Here is a 23,595-nt window from a genome sequence, read left to right on the forward strand (position 1 = left end):
GTAGTGGGGACGGCTTTAGCTTCTCGCACAATCTCTTATATTGCGATACACAGGAAGCTGTCAGCCAAAACTGCCGCTTCCCGTTGCAGCAGTATGTTGACGCAAAAACTATCAGAAACAGATACAGGCTATCGCAACACAGAAAGGCAATTTCGGCATAAGGAGTCCCTATGCGACTTATTACAGCCTAAATCATGTGCCAATGCGCTACTCATTCGACCTGGTCCGCGATGCGCTAACGCGCTGACGTTGCTTCGTTAGCATTGTGACCTAAACTTAGGGTATGGTCAGCTGGGAAAAATACAGTGACGTCATAGGATGGGTGCAGACGCCTTCTGCCCAGGCCAAACGTAAGGCACGTGCGATCGCAGAGGAGCGAGCGCTAGAGCTCAAAACCGCTTGTGAACGATGGCGCGATCCTGAAGTACGGGCTTGACAAGCAGCAGCCTCAAGTGGGGTGGCCAGGATCCTCATATTCTGGCCGCGAGGCAGAAACCCCCCGCGTAAGCGAAAATTCCGATTTGTGCAAAACCATAAATCTCAAAATCATGAATCGGAAAAACACAAGAGGAAACAAACAGGGCCCATCGTGCCCATTTTTGTAGTAATGGGCGCGCGCGTGCACACACACACACACACACACACACACACACACACACACACACACACACACACACACACACACACACACACACACACACACGCACGCACGCACACACACACACACACACACACACACACAAACACACACACAACACGCACACACACGCACACACGCACACAACACACACACATACACACACAACACACACACACACATGCACGCACGCACGCACGCACGCACACACACACACACACACACACACACACACACACACGCACGCACGCGCGCACACAGCTTTTCCTTGATCTAGTCAGCCTCAAAATGTGTTTTTAAGTTAATTTCAGGACTAAATAAGAATTTGGTTACAACCATGGAACTACGGATTCAAGTGTCGCCGTTTGATTTTCAAGCGTATAAGTACATGAGGCGGCTTTTTTCTTAATTCATCAATTCATCGCACATAAAAGCTATCTTCACTTTGACATCGTCCAAGCGCGTACTGAGAGCTTGAACTTCTAATTAAAAAATGACCTTCTCTTCCGTTTTTTTTTTAACCCCGGCCCGTATTTTAGACGTTACTCCGTTAGATGTGGAAAGGCCAGATGATGTAGGAAACGCCGCAGGACAAAGATGAGAGGGCAAGCTCGAGCGCTAACATTTTTATGGAGTTACACGCTGGGCATCCTCCAAGATCGTACTGACACCTTTAACTTCTAATTAAAATATGACTTTCTCTTCCACTGTTTTTTTTTCTCTTGGAACACTGACCTATATTTTAGACGGTACTCCGTAAGCTGTGGAAAGGCAAGAAGCTGAAGGAAACGCCACAGGACAAGGATAAAAGGACAAGCTCGAGAGCTAGCATTTTTGTTGAGTTACACACTGGGCACGCTTGGGCGCCAAAGTTCTGGATTCAGACGGTCTTTAGCGAAAAAAAATAGCTAAGACTGCAAGCGTTAACGCCTGCACAGCATGTAACAACTCTTGGTATACAGGAAAGTTCAGCTCAATAAAATGTCAGGAGTTCGCCTGCGCGCGCTTTGCCATAATTTTCCTCTTATTATCCACGTGTTTACTGAGACAGTATTCGTCGTCTCGCTGGAAGGTTAGCGATGACGTTTTTCTCAACGTAACTTTCTTAAAAGATCCACCATCATGAAAAAAAAAACGAAAAAAAAGCGCGTGAAAAAATTAGTAGCAGTTTTGCATTGTGGGTATTTAGGTTCGCTGTGCTGAGTGTGACCTTTCTGACCGGTGTGGCAAGCGCTAGCTTTGTGCTGGAACGTATAGACGCTTTACAGCGCCGTATCATGGGGGCTGCCATCTTTGATCATGTGACCACACTGCCATTACACGCCTCCTGACTGCTTGGCGCACGCCTCGTCGCGACGGCTGCTGCATTGGATGGTTGGGGGCCGACAGGCAGTGCTTCGGCTAATATGGTTGCAAAGGAGTGGGAAGACGACGCTGTGGTTGGGCCTAAGCTTCGTAGGACATGTGAGAACCCTAATTTGATCACTTGAGGGCTGAATACGTGGTCGGGTTTCATGACGCGGAGAGCCGCTCAGCTCTCCCTCTTCGATCTAATGTATGGATCGCCTGAATGCTTGTCATTTCATCCACTAAAGGCTCTGCTGAATGCTTTTTTCTTGTTATTATCTAAAACGGCTAGTTTTAACGCTCCTGCGGCCGCGTAGGTTGTTGTCGTACATGCATGCAAACACCGCTCCAAACGCTCATATGCACATCGTACGCATTTGTTTACAACCTGTGAACAGTGCTTAGGAAACCTAAATTTTCTACTGGCTTGTTAAACACACAAAGGCGACCAAAATGAACAGACACACTAATGTTAACTATCGTGGTAGCAGTACCATGCTTCAAGCAGCCTTCACGAGCTGGCGTGCAATCGTTTGGAAGAATTCCGCGATATAATTATTATAATGCGCGCATGGCAACGCGTTCATACCACACGAAGTTCACAATCATGTCAGCCTCACGTATAAAATTGTGGCTCGCTCCACGCTCGATATGCGTGGGCCGCGAGGAAGTGACAACCACCCGCCAGAGCAGCCATAACGCAAATGCTTTATTCCGAATACGGTCCACGAAAACCGCGCTACTTGGAGCGAAGTTCAACAGTAGCACCAAGACGTCATGTAATACACGGGCTGACGGTATACGCGTTGTCCGCTGGCACGGCTGTGCCCTGCACAATCTACAGTAGTATAGGAACGCAAGATCGAAACCATTCTTTCTATATATAGCACTGGTGAACCTGTTTGTTGCGTTCGCCCGTTCGGAAAGGGTGCATGACGAACGGGCGCGAACAGGGGCAGTCCGTCTTTGTGCATAGTTAATGATCGCATCCCGCATCATTAACTCTCTGTCGCAATTCTTGCAATCCACAACACAGCACGTATTTCCTCTGCCTTTCCACATCTTCGTAGAAAGAACACATTCCGCAGCCACCCGCTACATTTCCACTGCTGCGTCGAGGCGCACACGCCGGCGACTTACGAGGCCCGTAATGGCGCCGTGTTCCGAGCGCGCCTATGGCGCCATCTGGTCTCAAACGGAAGAACTGCGCACTGTAATTTGTCTATACTTAGTTTTCACCGAGGTCATAGCGGTCGCCATCCTTGTGTCTGAAGAGCGCAGCGAAAGCCTCAGCGGTTTGTTAATCCATCTATCACCAACTGATTCCCGCGTACACTGTTCGAAGATAGCCACAGTGCCCGGAAATGGCGCCCGTGACGTAACGTGAAAAGTATCTATTCAAGCTGCGAGTACGAATTTCTCAAGCGTCGCAACAATAAAAATCCTCTTTGCAGCTTTTAACTGACTAAGCTTACGAAACAGAGAACACTCTGATGCTGAGAGCAAAAGCAACACCTGCAGGTTCTCTCTAATTTATCGCTTAGTTTTTTTGTTTCGGTTATTCACGATTATTCAGAACTAAGATGTATGTACTGCACGTAATAAATTAGCATTCACTAGTTGAACTAAAGTCTCAGTGTCTAAAGTCCCTTGTGTCAAGCCACTTCTGTCACATTATGGTAGAGAACGTTTGCTTTACAGACAGCTGTACCCTATGAAAATGGCCTAAAGTCTTTCTATAGACTTCTCGTAGACTGTTGTCTTCCTATAGACATTTCTTCTTGTCTATCCATAGTCTATATGCTGTCCATAGAAGAAAGTGATTCGAGAGTCTTTAAGAATTTTTATTCAGTGTTAGTAGACTAGACATGAAAGTCGATAGGGATACAGTATACTTTTTGTCTATTCAAAATCTATGAACAAAAATAGATTTGTAGTCTATTAGACATTTGTTTAAAACCAGGCTGCGAGTGTTTATACTTTGGCCAATTCATGGAGAGCATGCAGTCTACAGAGGAAAATCAGACTTTTATTTATTCGGAGTGTACAGACTTTTATAGACCAAAGTTGATTGGGAGTGTATTAGACATTTTGCCTTCTCCTTCAGGAGTTTGACATCCGCGTCATCTACCGGTCTGGGCGCAACCACATGGATGCCGATGCTTTGTCTCGGTCTCCCTTTGACGCTGCCTGCTCCTCGGCAGTTAGATCGCATAGCCTCGTCTCTTACCATCGCTGATATGCCTGCGGAGCAGCGGCTTCCGCCCCTCATCGACATCGTGTCCACATCTCCAAACATTGCACCTTTTCGAACTTTACGCCGTCAAGAACCGCATTTTCCCTCCGGGACGTCCCCCTCTACCACCGCAACTATATGCATGGTGGTCGGCTTGGCGTCTCGTGATTCCGCCATTTACGATGTGAAAGCACGTCCGGGGGCACACGGCCTCTCAAGGTCGACACCGGTGACTGTCTAACCAGTGAAAATAAAGTGACGAACTTCTTTTCTTCAGCCCAGAACTGTTCCATTGTTCATCTTGTGCTTCTTTTTCTCTTCTTTTTCACAGCAGCCTAGTAAAGAGGGAAAATTCAGTATATACGCGCTAACAACAACAAACTTTCGTTACACGCCTCTTGTTCCCTGGACTCGTCCATCCCTGTTATCCGATCCGCTTCCCGCAGCCGTTGGCCTGCGGGTTCTTCTTATTGAAACCCGAGTAAAACTTGCTTCGACGAATAGAATGCTTACCTTTCGTTTCGCGAGGCTTCTTCTGAACCCTGCTGTCGCTTACAAAAACGTCTTGCAACAGCATTCCCACCACAGGCAGAGTATGCGTTTTGATCTCCGACTGCTACATTACGGAGACGCTAGAGTTTGACCTAGTGCTTTTTAATGCAAATGCATGCAATACAGATTGCTCCGCGTTTTTGAAGCGCCTGTCGTTGAAAGAGTAGTTTAATTTGCTTAGCTGGTATCTCGAGCTCCTTCGTAGGTTCTTTTGAACTTTCTAGAAGCCCTAGGTAAGCTTCGCTGCATGCAAGAAACATCCCTTCATGTGAGCTGTACGGGCTGGCCCTGTAGTAAAAACTAAGTGAATTTGAGACATTTGAGAAAAGGCGCAGAAAGGGCCACAATGTTCTGTTCGACTTATATATACTTCAGCGTCAAGTGGGCGCGGCAACAGAGCTTGGATATAAAGCGTGACCTGCATGGAGCGTTTTTCGCACACACGCCGCGTGTCAAACTCATGCGGCCGAGCCTCCTAACGCAACATCTCGGGCGCAAGAAGCGGGAGCAATAAACAGCCAAGACAGGGCAAGTTGATGATGATGATGATGATGTCCTCAGGCTTAATGTTAAAGCCGGGATACATGCGTCGTTTTTTTCTACGAAGTTCGCGCAGTAGCAAAAATATCTCCAGAGCTCGTCTGGAGGTAAATGAAGCGCCGTCGCGTATCTCTCAATGTAAAAAGCAAATGTGATCAACATGTGCAAATGTCACTGAGCGAGGAGGTCTTTTAGAGCAGCGACACTGACCCTTCTGTTAAAATCATGAAAGTGTTCATTTGGACACCACTGTACTAATTTTAGCATGCGTGTATACGTATCTATCAGGTCATGCATTCTTGAATGCATGAAGACGCGTACTTTGGGATGGCCGTTCAGCCGCGAATACCAGCGGCGCGGTTTTCTTCGGACACCTTTCGCTTCAGGGAGGAAATAAGCTTCACGTAGTAATAAGCCGTGCAAACGGTCTATTGCGAATCGGCAACACTACGTGTAAGGAAGATTGGATATCGGGCCTCCACCACCGGACCTTGATCTGGTACCTGGTGTGTATATACGTCTGCAGGACACTATGCCTAAAGGAATGCTGTAGCAATAATAAAAAGAGAAGTCTACTACTTCACTTAGTTTTTTTTCCCGCACTTATACCTCCTTGACATTCACCACCGTACCTTGGCCAATCCCCCCGCGTGGGTATGTGCCATTTTCATATGGTGAAGAAGAAGAAGAAGTGGGGCAGCAATGGCGGTGAGCGTGGTCGGCGCCTCGGTCATGATCGCATATTACGTGGCCGTAATTGCCATCAGCTCTTGGGCTGCTCTCAAGGAGCGGAAACTTCCTACGGAAGAGAGCGCGCAGTAAGTGCGAGTCTTGCTCTCACTCCCCCGCATGCTGCCGCACCGCGGCTGCTGAACGCACAGCGGGACGTCATGCAGCTCTTCCAGGCATATAGGTATAGGTAAATACTTATCCGATTTTTTTTGCCATTATTTTCCTCGAGTTTCCGCTACTATTACTAGCAGGATGAAGTTTGGTTTGGTTTGGTTTATGGGGTTTAACGTCCCAAAGCGACTAAGGCTATGAGAGACGCCGTAGTGAAGGGCTCCGGAAATTTCGACCACCTGGGGTTCTTTAACGTGCACTGACATCGCACAGTACACTGGCCTCTAGAATTTCTCCTCCAAAGAAATTCTAGCCGCCGCGGCCGGGATCGAACCCGCGTCTTTCGGGCCAGCAGCCGAGCACCATAACCACTCAGCCACCGCGGCGGCTAGCAGGATGAAGTGTTTGCTGCGAGCGCTCTATCTATACTTGCTTTTGCATTTGCGCCTATTCCTCATGATCGGTCGTTAGGCCTACGCGTTCTCCGTTACCAGCGCAGTGTCACTTGCCGTGTCTTTACGCCCTTCTTTTGACATCACACAGTATGCGGGTCTCTAGCATTTTGTGTCCATAGAAAAGCGAAGGCCGCGGCCGGGTTCGACCCCACGTCATCTTTAGGAGGAGCAGCCTAGTACAATTACTACTCAGCCACCGCGGCAGTTATAACAGGAAGCTTTCGAAGGCAAAGATATTCATGGTGCGTTCGCCACGCGGATGCAGGATCGGAAAACTCAATTCGTGTCAGTTGTTGTTTGCCTCTAGAAATGGCAAATGAAGATACTCTGGGCGGGAAATTGGCCAACGGGCTAACCTTAGCTGCCAGTCATAGTTTGCGATTATTTATTGTCCTTTTCCCTTTCTCTGGCGTTTCGAAACCGCGCTGCATCAGAATGCACTCATGCCACATCGCGTGCGTTATAAAGTGAGGGCAACCGGATGCGGCAGCGCTGTAGGTCACAGGAGCACGCGCACGTTACAGTATTTCTTATGCAGTCGTCGATTGCAGCAGATGCTAAATTTAGAAGAACATTGTCAGATTTGAGAAAAAAATACTTTTTCGGAATTTATTGCTTTTTTATGGGGTGTTTTCTGCAAAGAGCACGTAAAATCTGTCGGCCTCAAAACTCTACATGAAGGCGCCTGAAAACTGCCCGATTACCACATCTCACCAGAAAGGCACCCACCGGAAATTATAGCGCTCCACTAGTGCACCTCCAGTAATACGTCTTGAAGACTGCCCCTTTATGTCTCCATTTCACAATTCAGTATTGCCTAACCCCTCTCATACATATGAAGCAAATGCGCGCCTCTTTCCTACATATATACACACAAGAATACTATATCGAAATCTGTTAAAATTCCTGCTTTTCTTGGATTCCGAGAATAACGCTACATGGGGTTTACTGACGTTATTACTGCTCGTAAACCTTTATAGGAGCTCCTCCAGATATTTCCCAACTTTCTTCCATACAAAATCTTTGTATTACTAAGCTTCATACGCCAACGCAGAATTCTGAGCCATAATCAGATGATGCAAGCTGCATTGTAAGAGAGTAATGACCTCTGGGGAGCGTGCTCACCAGGAAGTGAACGTATTTACGAATTCTCTCGCCCCTCATTGCCACACGCACAGGGAAGGCGAAGAGCCCAGGCATGGACACGAGAGCCTCAGGCGCCTGTTCCTCGCCAACCGGACCCTGCCGCTCGCGCTGTGCTTCATCTCCATGACCGGTACGTGCTCGCTGCCTGCGAGCAAGACGCACTCAACGCGACGCATGACTGGTTTGGCTGAATAACGTTTGAAAAAAAAATTACCGACGATTACGTTACTTCCTAATGCGAAATTTGAGCGCAGCAAATAAGCTGTTTCACCTTTTCGATAGATTGAGGCAAAGAAATCGAGCAACACATGTATGCGCTATCACAGAATTTTTTTTTTATTTTTCACACGTATTCCTTTAACAAAGACTCCACTAACAACACGATAAAGGGAGGAGGGAAGAGATAGCAGCGACTGACTGATGCCGCTGACGCCGATAGTGAGTCAACCCCAGCTGCGGAGTTGGTTTCAGGGACAACGCCGCCGATGCCGACACAAACAATATGATACCCTCGCTTCCGCAGCGCTAAGAACCAGGTCTAGCCGTGGTAAGGTGGTCACGTATTCGTCGACGTGCCGGGGCCTACGTGAAATAACCGGCGCGTCGGCAACTGAAGAGCACCCTATCCGCCACACAAGAACAGGGGGGGGGGGACCCTTTCCTCCTCTTTCTGCATGGCGGCGACGGTGTTCTATGCAGTCACGTTATCTTGACTCTCTAGCGGCGTCAGCGGCATCCAGCGGTATCAGTCGGTCGCTGCTAGCGCTGGGGGGATGAAAGGGGGGCGGAGCTGGTTACGAGGCCGACGACAACGCCGACGACGACGCGAAACCCAGGAACGGACGCCAAAGAGCTGCGCTCTAAAAAAAAGCACAAGATGAAACACGAGGTTAGGAACATTTGTGTTACAGTCACATAAGTTATAAATAGCTGACTGAAGCTGTGCAGTGCGATTAACGTACCTGTGGTACCGCCTTTGTCGTAACTAAGGCACGAGGTTTGGTAGTAGGAAGCGGAGCCCTTAATGCGCTCCTAAAAAGGCTGAAAAGACAATAATTTTCGTTATCTTATAGCGGTTTATGCTCCGTTATAAAGCCAAGGAATAAACCCCGTTGGTAGGTTGCTTTTGGCAAAGACTTACCTTTCTATAGTGACCTTGGTTATAGTTTTACCAAAACACTTTGTTTATATACTGGAGGAAATACATGATATAAACTACTTGGAAGGACGTGCTTCAGAACTCGCTTTTAAAATATTTTTTTCCTGCATCGACATTATTTTTATTGTTTAATTACACGTGAATGCTTTATCTGTCATACGCAGCGACCTGGGTCGGGGCCGGCTACATTAACGGGACTGCGGAAGCTGTGTTCAACTACGGTCTCGTCTGGTGCCAGACTCCGCTCGGCTACGCCATCAGCCTCGTGATAGGTAATCGCCGGCCGGTTTATCCTGGGAGTAGGAGCACCTGAAATACAGTGAAACTAAAGATATTAATGTAAAAGTACGCCAAATATGCATAATATTAATATAAGATATGTATATAAGATATGTAAAGTATACAACAGGTGTATCTTACCCGTACTCACCTATGGGGCAGAAATGTGGAGGCTAACAAAGAGGGTTCTGCTTAAGGACAACGCAGCGAGCTATGGAAAGAAAAATGATAGGTGTAACGTTAAGAGATCGGAAGCGGGCGGAGTGGGTGAGAGAACAAACACGCGTTAATGATATCCTAGTTCAAATCAAGAGGGAGAAGTGGGCTTGGGCAGGGCATGTAATGTGAAGGCAAGATAACCGCTGGTCCTTAAGGGTAACGGAGTGGATTCCAAGAGAAGGCAAGCGTAGCAGGGGGTGGCAGAAAATTAGGTGGGTGGATGAGATTAAGAAATTTGAGGGAATATGGTGGCCGCGGCTGGCGAAGGACAGGGTTAATTGGAGAGACAGGGGAGAGGCCTCTGTCCTGCAGTGGGCGTAGTCAGGCTGATGATGATGATGATGTAAAATAAAACGGACTTGGAAACTCACATGCGCATTGCTCAAATGAGGGTACGAATGGCAGCCGCATGACAAAACTACCAAGCATTTTAGTCCCTGTTTCCTTTTCGTGTTCCTTTTTGCGTTTTAGACGTGAAGCGTCTGCCAGTAGTTGAAGCGTTGCACTTGTTTTGATGATCACACTTTCTTTTTTTCTGCGCGATTACGAGTGCCTTTGCGATTCGCAGACAGAATTGGCGCTCAATGCTTAGATGCGGTGTTAGCGGTGGTTCTAATATACCTTGACGTCTTCTGTCAGTATTAAGTACGTTGCAGAACACAACCGTTTTGCTCGAGAAGCGTTCACAACTCGAAGCCGCTTGCTCTACTATAGCAAGATGGCGTGTCGTCTTCTTCAGTTCTCCGCTCCGCACGCCACCCTACTGCGCTATCTGTGTCTACAGTTTCAGCCTCAGATAACAGCATAGCACTTCTTTGACCTTCGGCCGGAGGCGCAACCAGCTGCAACTAGCTACAACTTAACTACATCCAAAGAGTGTGAGCGGTACAACCACATGCATTTTATTCTTCCCATCCCGTGCGGGCGTACAGCATAAGAACATTTATAATCAAAAGGGGACCGTAATTGTTTTCTGCGCATAAAGAGTTTTGTTGCTAGGCCTTAACTAATGACCAAAGCCAAAGTGTTAGACTCCAAACGTGCCTTGTACTCTAGAGCTAATACGGCCAATGCTACATTACGTACGCGGGTGTGCTGTAATTGTGCGCAGGAGGACAGTTCTTCGCGGGAAAAATGCGTACAACACAGGCGCTAACTATGCTCGACCCTTTCCAAAGGCAGTACGGGCCTTGGATCGCCATCCTCTTCTCCGTGCCAGCCATTTGCGGGGAGGTCTTTTGGTCAGCCGCGAACCTTGCTGCGTTAGGTGAGTTAGGTTGCGTTCTACCACCTCAATCTGATGTCCCATTGGGAGGTTTAAGTTATGAGTTGAAAATAAATTAGTGGAAGTATAAAGTTTCTCACAATACGTCAAGATGGTTTCCATGGCTTGTTGGTATGAATAATAGTATCTTATTCTGATAACTGAGCCACGTTATTCCAATAAATTTCGCAATGATGTAGGTGTTTGCAGCGCACACGAAACACGGACGGACAGAAAAGGGAACGAAACACAGCGCTGTTTCGTCCGTGTTTCGTGTGCGCTGCAAACACCTACAGCATGAAAAACCAACTAGCCCAAGAAAAGACGATTCTGACCAAAATTTCGCAAGTTAGTCACTCTATTCGAGTCCTGGCTTCCCGTAACGCCTCCAAGTGGGCGTTACACAGACACGCGTGTCACGTGCACTCAGCCAGCTCGCCGCTCCCAGCGCCCGGGAGCCCGGCGCCCGGTGCGGCGAAAAGAGCACGTGGCACCAGCACCGATGTGCGACACGCGCTCGTGGGCGCTACTAGCGCTTTCTGTGTTTGCGCGGTTTCGATTTCGTCCGTGTGCGGCCTCTAATTCCCTGCGCTACATCAGCGACAAGAACGGCATTTTCGAAAATCTAAACACTGATATGGATATTACGACGGCCTACAAGTCTCTCAATAAATAAGGAGCACAACCATTGCAGTTATAAACTTAACTATTAATACTGTTAATAATATTTCAGCAGCCTGCTAGTTAACATGTCTTAGAAAGTAACTCTAATGCACTTCAAGAAAGAAAGCGAAGAAAGCGTTCTTTTAACGTAAACACTAAAAAAAAAACATTTTTAAAAATTAGTCATAATCTTAGTTGAAACAACTTGTATATCCTGGTTATGTTCATTCATTATTTCTAACTTCAGCTAAAACGCCGTAGTGTCTGTTGCTTTCTAATCAACCGAGCAATAAATTGAGACCAAACTAAGGGATAAATTAGGCTCTGCTTTCCCAAAGTAAAGCTGCATATAATCCGGCTCTGAATGCAGCTAGATTGTTTTACAGTCGTCAGCAAAAGTTCACTGGATGCGTGAGCTTAAAAATAATATTTTCGACAGTGCTGCCTACTAATTCAATCTCCTGGCATTTGATATGTACCAGCGGAAGTAGCACGCAGGCCCCCTCATACATGTAGGGATTTGAAAGAGTTGAATTGTGTTTTTGCCCAAAGAATTTTTTTGTGCCTCTGCCGAAAGAAGCATGCCGACTGTCATGATTACTTCCTACGGGCTACTTATATGCGACTTAACAACGAGCGTTCGTAGATACCTAGTGTCTGCGCACATCCTTCGCATTGCTGAGATCCGTTAAGATGCATCTAAAGACTTCCTGAATGATAGCTTTTGGCGGGTGATCGTGCGTCCAGTGACACTGCGACATCTAGTGCCACATTCGCAGAATTGCAGTGGGCACGACGCAGAAGCATCACAGGGTTCTGTGGCCCATGTTTCGTGCCAAGAAACTGCCGTTCAGTGAGTCACGTAAATCCATGTCAATCGCGTTTCCCGGTTGCGCGACCCTTGCCGGAGTGTTGATGTTTCGTGTCACCCTACCATTCTTTTGCAGGCAACACTGTGCGAGCCATGGCGCACCTTGAGTTCATTTTGGTGATCTTTGCGACCACGTTCGTTATCGTCTTCTACACCACGCTGGGAGGAATCTTCTCTGTGACCTATACGGATGTCTTCCAAGTATGCTGCACCATCATCGGCCTCGTAAGCGGATTCAAAGTACCGAGCTGAACCATTTTGACGATCTGTAAGAACAAGTATGGTCCATGTGGTGGCTTACTTGTCAGCCAGAAAAAGAAAGCTACGATAAGGAGGTAGTTGGTCAGAATACAATAATATAAGATGCAGGATGTAGGGTTACATAAGGTCTTCAGAACCACTGAGATTATTGCGTGTCCCAGCAGCGTGTGTGCGTGCATGCACACACGCGCACACGCACGCACACACAGCGTCGACCGGTTACGGCCGACGACGACGACTACGACAGACGACGACAGGCTACTACAACATGAAACCTGGGAACGGGGGCGCAACAGCGGTCGGTGTAAAAAAAAAAAAAAAAAACGCCGATGAGTCGTTACCGCTGGAGCCGAAAGCGTAAGATAGCCTATGAAAGCTGGGCGAGCCGTCAGATGATTCTGTGAGCAGTACAGCCGGTTGAGCGCGTGATATGGCAGAACGCTTGTCTTGAGACTAGCTTTCTGCGTTCTTCTCTTGAAATTAGAGGTATGAGCATGAGAGAGAATGCAACTTAATAAAGAAAACGAACAAATGCTTGCAAAAGTGTACGAAACGGCAAAAAAACACCGGCCGATTGTGAACCTTATTGTGACAACCGATTGTGACGCCGGGGGAGGTTCTTGGCACATACTGAACGCTTTTGGGGCTCCTTGCGGCGGAAATGTTTCAAAACCCTGTAGAGATGTTTGTGTGTGAGGGGGGGGGGGGGGTGTCCGAACTTCTAATATACTGCTGCTTAGCCCGCTTTCTTCGTCATTCTTGTGCTTTTCTGAGCGCAGTTCCTATCTGCGCAGTTGGTCTGCCTGGTATTCGTCGTCAAAAACTGCGCTGTTGGAGAAATCAGCTCCTCGCACAGAAACTGGCTGGGTGAGATCCAGGGGCAAAGCTTGAGCCCGATCTTGGACCAGCTGTTGATGACCATCTTCGGCGGTATACCATGGCAGGTGCGCTCATATAGACAGGCCTGTCGTACATCGGAGTCCCTCCAGCCAATGGCCAATGGCGTCAACTGGTTTTCTCGACGTCGTGCATATTTATCCAGCGTAAAATCGCCCGTTAGCGCCAAGCGCCTCCGTGAAATGGGATTAAGCGCGACGTCATGGCGATCGGTCGACGCCACTGATTGGAGATCCTCCTTTTAGGGTATCTGCTGCTTGGTTCTTGATTTGTACCCTACTTGAGGCATATATATATATATATATATATATATATATATATATGCAGGGTCTAGTGCGCTATTCAACATGTTGTATTTTATTGTGTGTGCCTGTTACATGAGACTAGTGCCACTGAGTGACCACTCCGAATGCACGTGGAGAGGAGTTTAAAAAGCTATTTAACGCTTAAAAAGCTCAAATATTGTTTTACAACAAAAGCTGTTATAGGTTTGGTTTAGCCATATTGCCTCGTGTTTTTCCGTGGAATCTAAAGCGCCAGCCGTGAGAACTTGAATACTTAGAGGATTGATATATCTTAATCAATTGCATTTAATTGAAGATAATTTAACTAAATTAAATTCAATTATTTGCCCCCCCCCCCTGCCACGGTGGGCAGAGGCTAAAATGAAGAGGTCGAGATCCCCCTTTCCATGTTTAAGGAAGAGGCGAGGGAAGTTCGAGGGGCAAGGGAGAGTTGTCGGGAGGCTACAGGTATCCTAGTGGATTCGGAGGTTATGACGAGAGGGGAGGAATGCACGCCCGGAATGTGGTTCCACCGTGGAATGCATAACTATATGGCTAAAACAAAGCTTTGACAGCTTGCGCCGATTCATGCTCCAAGCAGGTAAGCCTAGGTCTAGAAATTTATAATTTAGTTTATGTTTCAGTTTTGTTGGAAAAATAACTTTCATGTCTTTTTCTTCTTAAAGTATTTGCTTGCGTCAAGGGGCGTAGATCCCGACAAAAACAGAGTACACACTCACATCAGGAATGTATTACGAAAGAAGAGCATTCAACCTATTGGAGGAGCTGTAACATATCTGGAAGGGGCTTCGGTTCCACCTGATATTGATGCCCTTTTGAGAAAAGGCCCAAAGTTCGCCTTAGAACCTACTGGAAAAAAGCATGGACTCCGAGCTTCAGTTCGCCGTGCCAGCGATGTCCGTGTGTATTTCTTCGCCGAGTGAACGCGTCCTGTTTTGCTGGTTTTTCTATTCCTTTGTAACATGCACCAACTGGTCCAACAAGCTACGCTTCTTCAATAACACTAACTCGCTTCCTTTGAACGAGTTCCAAAGGCTATCTTTGTGTTTGTTAAATCACACACGATACTTTCTACTTGAACACTGCAGTGCTTATGTTGGGAACTTGTCTTGACGTGTAAAACTTGCGTTTCGGGCACCATTCACAAGAAATATTCAGCATCTCCATCACGGCTTATTGAATGCAAACAGTGGCCGCCCTATTCTGCTATATTAAAGTGAGCGAACGCATCGCAGATTGCGTGCGATCTGCACCACGCTTGTTTACGAGCAGGCCACCAACGCACACGGGCTGTTGCCCTTTGTTCTCTGTGCGCAGGTTTACTTCCAGCGTGTGCTTAGCTGCGACTCCGCCTTCAACGCCAAATTCCTGTCGTACATGTCCGCCCTGGGCTGCGTGTTTTTCGCCCTTCCTTCGGTCGTCGTCGGTGCTTTGGCCAAGAGCACAAGTGAGCTTCTATAGATTCACCTTGCACATCAACCCCGCCACCCTTTCTAGTGCATTCCGTGCGCTACCGAATATTTATTTCGCCGAGCCCTTTTTGAAGCATAGAAGAAAACTCAGTGGGCGTCGATGGCATAGGCGTCGAAGACAACTCAGAGAACGAAGCCTGCGAAGCCAACGGTAACGTTTTACTGAAAAAGAAGCCACTAGTTTATATTTTTGCCGTTCATTGTCATCGGTGATCAAAGGTGTCGCATGACAATGCCACATTTCACAGTATTCGATTATTGATGCTAATAGAGCCGCGAAACCAGAAAGACCATAATTACAGGGCACTTTGATTCTCACTGCCACTGCTACTGCAATTACCCGTCACAGAAAGACGATCTCCATTAAAAAAATATAAAGCACCTTCAGCCGCTCGTAGGTTGCAGTTTTCTCGTTATCTGGCCGAATCATGTAACCAATAAAAAAATCCAACCAACCAAAGTACAAGTTGAATTACACATTACGGACTTCACTTTCGGTCTTAAGCAGAAAAACTTGTTTACTTCAGAGTGGCCTGACTGCTATATTTCGTTAGAGCAAGCCGAGGTATACTTGCAGGCTCTGCGCAGCCAAAAAAAAAAAAAAAAGGGCGGGATGCTCTAACATGAATTAACAAGCAAAATTTTGCAATGTGGACGCTTGAGCTAGGTGACACTGAATAAAGTACATATTTTGGACAGTTCTTGAGCCATTCGAAATTTTTTCTCTCGGTGTATTTCGCTACTGATTGAGGCGCACTTTACCGCAGACTTTACCGCGGCCGGCTACGAGGGCGAATTCAATCTGAACGAAGAGGACCGTAAAGACGTGCTTCCTTACACCTTGCACTACTTAACACCGGACTCTGTGTCAATCCTTGGTCAGCTGGCCATCACGTCAGCCGTCATGTCCTCCGTAGACTCGTCCATGATGAGCGCATCTTCGCTCGTCACACACAACGTGTACCACCAACTGATCAGGCCCGCGGTGAGCTTACCTGAGTGTGTTTTCACTTATACTTTGTACTAGCATTAAATGGCATGACGAATGTCCCCAAAACAAAATGTATCGCCAAAGACGCGAACTCCTATTCTACTATGAGTAATAAAAAAATGTATTTAACCATTTACATATGTACATCCCTGTTTCGCACCATGTGTAGTCTTTTGTATTGCAGTGGGCTCAGTTGATGTGGTGGAGGGGGGGGGGGGGGGGGGGAAGGGGATATTAACCATGTTTTACGCAGTAGAACAAGCCAACATCATGTTCACCATTCAATGGGCACAGCCTTTACTGCCTGTGGAATCAGCTCCTTTGAGTTCTTCCCTTTCCTTGATCACCTGTGCCAGCGCTGCTCGGACAGTTACTCGTTAGCCAGTGCGCCGGTATTGTGATAAGCAAGATAGTTTGTTTGTTTTTACGACCTGATGAGCGTTGATAGAGTAGCTACAGGCGAAACTTTGTTAGAGCTTGGCTTTAGCCTGGCTCGTGCCACTTGCAATGACTTGTTTACTATATTAAGGATCTCGGTCTTCCCATGACGAGTTCCCTTTTGCGGGCGCCTAAGGATTAAGGCGTGTAAATAATGAAAAAAAAAATTTTTGTTTGTGCTAAGTTCGCACCTCAATTTTGCGGTTGGGTTACACCTGTCATTGCTGTTTCTTCGGCATGTGAAGTGGATAAAAGGCTGGGAATTTTGTTGGTGCACACCACTTGTCAAATGAGTTGCAGCGATTCTTTCACAGTAGAAACTCTCTCAGAAAAAAATAATAATTGCTGCATCAGGCACTCATCAGGCAAAGTGCTGCATCAGGCAAAGTGCGCTAGTGGCCTGTAATTTGTCTCAAATTAGTTCAACAAAACAAGTTGCTGGCTACTGGTTCGTGCCATTCAAAGCTTCATTTAATGAATCACACGATGGTCGCGTGCTAGGAACTAGGAGATCCCATGTGTAGAGTTTGGTTGTTAATTTGCCTTTGAACAAGTAGCTTGCGCGCGTAGGTTGCACTGCTCGTTAGGGTCCGGGGCTTAGCGTGCCAGCAGTTCGGCAAGTACTGAGTATCTGCAGCGGAAGTAGCGCTAACGCAGAGGTTTCGCATTTAAACGGAAAGTGTGAAAGCAATACAGGGCCATTTATTTTAGAGAAATACCTAATTGTGGACCAATGAGGGTATCAAGCTCCCCACGATCAAGGAGTGTTCGCTATGAGTAGTAGACAACCACGTGATGGCCGCGTACTCGGGAACAGGGGTTGCTCTATGTGCAGAAACAAGCGGCTAGTTCCTCCGGAGTATATTTGCGCCCTAAACTAACGTATTCAGCTGGATAAAACAATCTGCCGGGCTAGTTTGTTGCGATCCATATATATTAGCAGCGCGAACACAATCGGGAAAAAGATGGAGATAGGACAGAGCGCTCAACACATACTACGAGGGTCTCCTTAGGAATGGAATAAAATCTGTCTTTTATATCAATTAAGAAGCCATTGAACGTCTTTCGTCTGTTCTCATGCAAGAAACTGACCACTTCTTCGGTGTTTTTTTACGACAAAGGGGTCATTGACTGAAAGCCGCTTGAGGCTGTCCTGGAGAAACTTGGCGACTTCTTTTGGCCAGGTCATCTTTCCGGACACAATCGCCCGCAAAAGGCCATCCATGCTTATGCGTTTTTGAGGTAAAAAAACATTTCCAGACAGCGAGTTTTTTTCCCTTGTATTGTACGTGAAAGGTTCTCTTAATTTAACCTTTGGCAATACTTATTACATTACATCTTAGTCTTAGTTCGGAATTTTACAAATTTATTTGAATTGTTTCCGCCCCCCCCCCTGCTTGACGGCGGTTAACAATGACAAAATTTTCTTTATTAAATATAAGACAGTCTTATTAATTTTGAACCTATGCCTTTCCGCGCTACAACGCGTGACCAGGCCCGCTCCGTCCGCGGTACATGTAACGAATCGCTTTGCCGCTAGGGCGAGGTGAGAAACTTGCCTGACCACGGTACTGGGGAAAGAAACCAGCAGAACAGTACGCGTACACAAGAGAAGGATTCACACGGACGACGCTGCAATTCCTTCTCTTGTGTACGCGTCCCGTACTTTTGGTTTCTCTACGCAGTACCATACACCAACTGGCCCAACAAGCTACGCTTCTACAATTTCCTGGCCATGGTCAACATTTCCGGGATTTCCAGTCTTTTTCTTCTTTGGAAGCACGAACGCTCTGTCCTGTCACATATTTTTCGTTATTGTGTTCGCGCTGCTGATACATATGTATTCAACTGAGTCCTGCGACGTCATCACCTTGTCCTGCTGTTATCGGTAGTGGCCAGTGTTAACGGCTGGCTTGCAAGCAACAATTTATCTTGCCGGCTTGTGGGGAGGAAATGTAGGATAAAGTATCAGGTGGTCGTTCTTTGATCCCTCGTTATAGAAGCTATAAAAGAAAAAAAGTACTCGTCACGCTACAGCGCGCATCAGGTTTTATCGCCCGGCGCGCCCTTCGCGATGCACGCTCCAAACATGAAAGAATAGCGGGCGTCGACTAAAACCCATGATGAATGGCTATATTTAATGAATTTTAGAACTGGTCTGGCTTAAGAAAACAGGACGATATGAAACCGGGACGCAGAAATACGGGTGCTTTTTAGGCGCACCTTTCTTTTTCCGTGTTTATGTCTCCATCTCGTATTGTCGTTTTTCCTTAGTCACAGCACTCGGTGATGTGATAGTAATTGATAACACCAACTACCCGTACTTGAAGCTTTACAAAATGGTTACATAATTTTCTAGTTTCCTAGCTTGAAAGGGTGATCAAACGGCTATGATTTAGTCTGTTTTCTGGGCGCTAGGCGTGCTTGTCCTTCTTTTGTTTTTCTTGCACAATGTTCCCGTGTTATAATAAAAGACTTTGAAGCAGTGACAATTATCCCAATGAGGGCACTATATTTCGGCTGGAACGAAGTCTTTGCTCGAGAAGGTAGTTCCACTTGCTGTCCCACTGGATAGACGAATGACTGGAGCCAGCGTATATCGTCTGCGACTGGCGGTGGCACCGCAGGCGTCCGAGCACGAGCTGTGTCGGGTGTTCCGCTTCTCCGTGTGCCTCATGGGCATGATGACGGCGGCTATGGCGCTGAAAGTGCAGTCGGTGTTCGCGCTGTGGACGCTTTCGTCGGACCTGGTGTACGTGCTTCTCTTCCCGCAGTTCGTCGCACTGTTCTTCCTCCGCAAGCGGAGCAACGCCTACGGCGCCGTTTTCGGTGAGTGTGCGACACGGAAAGCCGCTACCGAATCCATGGCGCAGCCTTGGTCTTTGGGAAGAAGCCCGGTGCCCCTAATACGCACCCTCTTCTGCAATAGTAATGCAGAAAGCGGCTGCAACTTCATTTCTAGAGCTAAGTTATGAAAACTGACGGCGATGAGTTACTTTTGGGAAAGTGGAAGGAGTAAAAGCTGGTCTCTTATTAGTAAAGTCAGCATTACATGTAATGACTCTATATAGCGGACACATAGCAGCTTCAGTTCATATCGTCGTGCAACCTACAGAAAGTAGCGAATGAAAAGATGTTGAAAAGTTAGCAAGTAGCTATAAGAGACGAAGTAGCAGTCAAAGTGATTGGTGCGTTGATGCATATTAAGGTAGGCGATGGTAATCGGTGGTTACAGTTCCTGGCGTTGAGGCTTCCGTCATGAGCATTGTTTGGTTTCGTTTTTTTGCTGCTATAACGGCCGCACCTTTCCATCGCTTGCGTCGCAGGCTTCACTCTGGCTATGGTGACGCGCGCATTGTGCGGCGAACCGGAGATGGGCGTGCCAGTGCTGATCCGGCTGCCGTTATACGACAGCGAACTGGGTCAGCAGTTTCCTTTCAGGACGCTTTGCATGGTGCTTAGCCTGTGCAGTTTGTTGGCCGTGTCCGCACTATTCGCCCACCTCTTTCACTCTGGGCACTTGCCCCGTCACCTGGACGTCTGGTCTTGCTTCCCGGAGCATCATCTCGTACGCACAGGTAGCCTCACTGGCGGGGCCAAGCGGTCCTCCTTGCACTCGGTGGAGCATGGCACAGCCGGAGCCGACCATGAGACACACGCGCATGCGGGTGGTATCGACAATCAGCATGAAGATCAAGAAAACAAGCACACTGGCACGCATGAGCACAAACACGAGCACGAGCACAAGCATGAGCACGACCACGAGCACAAGCATGAGCACGACCACGAGCACAAGCACGAGAGAAACGAGAACGAGGCGGCGCAGGATGGATGGCTCCTGGCACGGGCTCGGAGGCTTCTGTCAGCATTACAGCGACAGGCACAATCTGCCGGACTTCATCCAACACCACCGGTGCCGGAGCATCATCACCACCACCATCACCATTCAGCAACGTCGGCCGCCTGTCTGACACACCAGACGCCAAAGGATCTCATTGCGGACATGGCACACAGTAAACGGCACAAGCCTGCCGACGGCGCATCTGGAATCAGCAAGAGGACAAGCTCCAAATCATCGACGACGGTAGAAGTGAAGGGAGCCAAGGACGGTGGCGCTTCCACTGGAACACGCACGTCATCGAGTGGTTCGCAAAGCATTGCGCGGAAGTCCTCGGGGGGCCCCAAGCGGGACGATACCGAAGCGCCAGCTGCCGGTGTCGAGGTACCAGCTGCCGGCCGATCAGCGTCGCTGCCTGGAGTGGACTCGGCACCGGCTTTGGCTGGTGCATCGTCTCTTTCGAACAAAGCGCGATCGGGTGTGAAGAGGCGCTCTTCAACGACGAGCAAGCGTTCCAGCTCGTCGCACGCCGAGCGCAGGAGCAGCGAGCAGAGCAAGACACCGGTGCCCTCCGATAAGAGAAAGGAGAGCAACAACCCGGCATTGTGAATCGACAGATATCGCCGGTATTTTCTTTTTGTTGCGTTTGTGCACTCTCATTAGCAGCACATGTCCACTTTTTATTTTTGGATAGCTATTTTCGTTCGCGCTTCTTGTAACTTTCATTACATATGTTGCTTTATTTGACTGAACTGATACAAGAAATACGAACTCTGTCCTGAGAGCAAGTTTTAACGTTTTCTACGAACTGTGAGAGACAAGTGCGCAAGTTTCTAAGCAGGGGGAACGCAATTTCGCATTACGTCAGTATAATCAATGCATGTCGCATTTGACTTCATTGTTAATAAGTAGTACGTATATAATTTTAGTAGGTGCTTGTAATCGCTCACTCCTGGTTAACGATATCGGTCAACTTAAACAAGGTGAGAATATCTTAACATGCATTGCGAGAAACTGTAGCCTACGTGCTTGAAATGAAGTGGCGTGGACTGCAGTGCGTAGAAGTGTTAAGATCGCAAGCCACCTGTGTGTTGCTTTACTGTCTACTTTCCCACGAGAAGTAAGGCGGCAATGATGCTGGCAAAGAGGAAGAAAGACCAGCCGGCCCAGTCCTCAGAGATATCAAGCGCCTCGCATTTCCCCATTGCCACTGTATTGCAAGTCAATGGCGTCGTAAAATTGTGCGGTAATATGCTGCACCCCAACCTGCCGCGTTATAAGCAGCTTTGGAAGGTCACTTCCCACTCTTACGACGTTATGACTGCTGGTCGTTGGACACGTACAGAAGAGCAAGGGAATATGAGCAGAGCACAGTCAAGAGCACTTCAAAGGAGTGTTTAATTTCTTATCTCTAGGTGGTGCCTGTAGGTGCACTGCAAAGTGATAATGATTCCCTTTTATCTGTGTCTGCAAATCCCCTTTGAACCATGCAGGCTAGATTTGCGTGTGGTTTTTGGCCGAACAACTCTGGTTGATTTGCAGTTTTTTCCCCCTTCTGCGGTATGGATGTTAAAATCTCAAGCATGTCCCTAGCGCATCGCTGCGGTGTCTTTATTGCTGTCTCTCTGACGGCGTGGGGACTATTAGCTTTTTTATCGCGTTTTCCTGCTTAAATATTGCGTCGTAATTAGTACCTCCTATTTAAAGACACTCTTTGGACATGTTGATGCAATTATTGTTGGAGTAAAAATTAGTTCTCTGGCTCTTTCTGGCTGCGTTTACCTTTTCTCCGGCAGCTAAAAACGCATTAGCGTCGATAAAATTGATTTAGAGATATTTCGGCCAGTCGATATGCGAGACAGATACATTTTCTTGCCTCAAAAACCAGCTTACCGACGAGCAAGGCGCACAGCCGAATGGGCGATGGCATCCTGTGGACTACCTGGCAGCGTGGCAGAATGGTCACGTGACCAAATATGGCGGCGCCCATGCTCCCGCGTTGTAAAGCGTCTATAAGTGCGCGCTTGCCTTGGCGTGAATGCTTTGCTATGCAGTCCTCTAAGGAGAAGTAGCAGCGACAGGAAGAAGCGAGAAAGCAACAACGGGCACAAGAGTCAATGGCGTCGTAAAATTGTGCGGTCATATGCTGCACCCCAACCTGCCGCGTTAGTAGCTTTGGAAGGTCACGACTGCTGGTCGTAGGATACGTGCAGAAGAGCAAGGGAATATGAACAGAGCACAGTGAAGAGCACTTCAAAGGAGCGTTTAATTTCTTAGCTCTAGGTGGTGCCGGTAGGTGCACTGCACAGTGATAATGATTCCGTTTTATCTGTCTACAAATCACCTTCGAACCATGCCCTCTAGATTTGCCCGTGGTTTTTGGTGACCGAACAACTCTGGTTGATTTGCAGTTTTTTCCCCCTTCTGCGGGATGGATGTTAAAATCTCAGGCATGTCGCTAGCACATCGCTGAGATGTCCTTATTGCAGTCTCTCTGGCGGCTTGGGGACTATTGGCTTTTTTAGCACGCTTTCCTGCTTAAATATTGCGTGGTAATTAGTACTTCCTATTTAGAGACACCCTGTAGACATCCTGGTGCAATTATTTTTTTGAGTAAAAATTATTTCTCTGACTGTTTCTGGCTACGTATACCTTTTGTCCGGCAGCTAAAAACGCAATTAGCGGCGATAAAATTGATTTAAAGATATTTCGGCCAGTCGATATAAACTCAAGACGTCCTTACCAAAAAGGACAGGTTGCCATCGTTTTCAGGAGAATGGGTGTCTAGTATAGCCTCTGGAACCCGTGCACAAAAATCGGTGTAGACGTACGCATTTAATTTACGTAAACACCTGCTGCTGGCGACATTCGTACTTTACTTTTTTTTGTCTTTCCTAGCTTACAGAATCTCTTTTTAGTGAGATTAGAAAGTGATAAGAATGCGGTGTGATTAGAACGCGGTTTCTTATCGATATTAGGCTACCTTGTCTTTTTGCTCAGTGTCTCTTCTAATCACTGTGAGGGCAATATATCTCATACTGTCCGCTAATATAGGTTTGTCTAATGTCATTGCTTGCTTTGCAACCTGTAGCTAACGTTACCCTAGTGGTCTGCAGAATGCTATATTACTGCGTTAGCAATACTACTGTAGGTTTCGCCTCGGCACGTAGCTCCGGTCGGTA

The 23,595-nt window shown here is 47.4% G+C and overlaps 1 protein-coding gene across 1 annotated transcript; it reads left to right on the forward strand.

The window, feature by feature from the left end:
- The first annotated feature begins 7,828 nt into the window (after positions 1–7,828).
- LOC149340380 (high-affinity choline transporter 1-like) lies at positions 7,829–21,022 on the forward strand. Its single transcript, XM_089551114.1, has 9 exons — positions 7,829–7,886; positions 9,080–9,187; positions 10,525–10,680; positions 12,288–12,436; positions 13,267–13,416; positions 14,992–15,121; positions 15,914–16,131; positions 19,203–19,404; positions 19,902–21,022. The coding sequence occupies exons 1-9, from the start codon at positions 7,880–7,882 to the stop codon at positions 21,020–21,022; spliced, it is 2,241 nt and encodes a 746-aa protein (XP_089407240.1). The 5' UTR covers positions 7,829–7,879.
- Positions 21,023–23,595: the final 2,573 nt, after the last annotated feature.

This window comes from Amblyomma mixtum, chromosome 6 (assembly GCF_055824585.1).
Source record: "Amblyomma mixtum isolate Tamu chromosome 6, ASM5582458v1, whole genome shotgun sequence".
Classification (NCBI taxonomy): Eukaryota; Metazoa; Arthropoda; class Arachnida; order Ixodida; family Ixodidae; genus Amblyomma; species Amblyomma mixtum.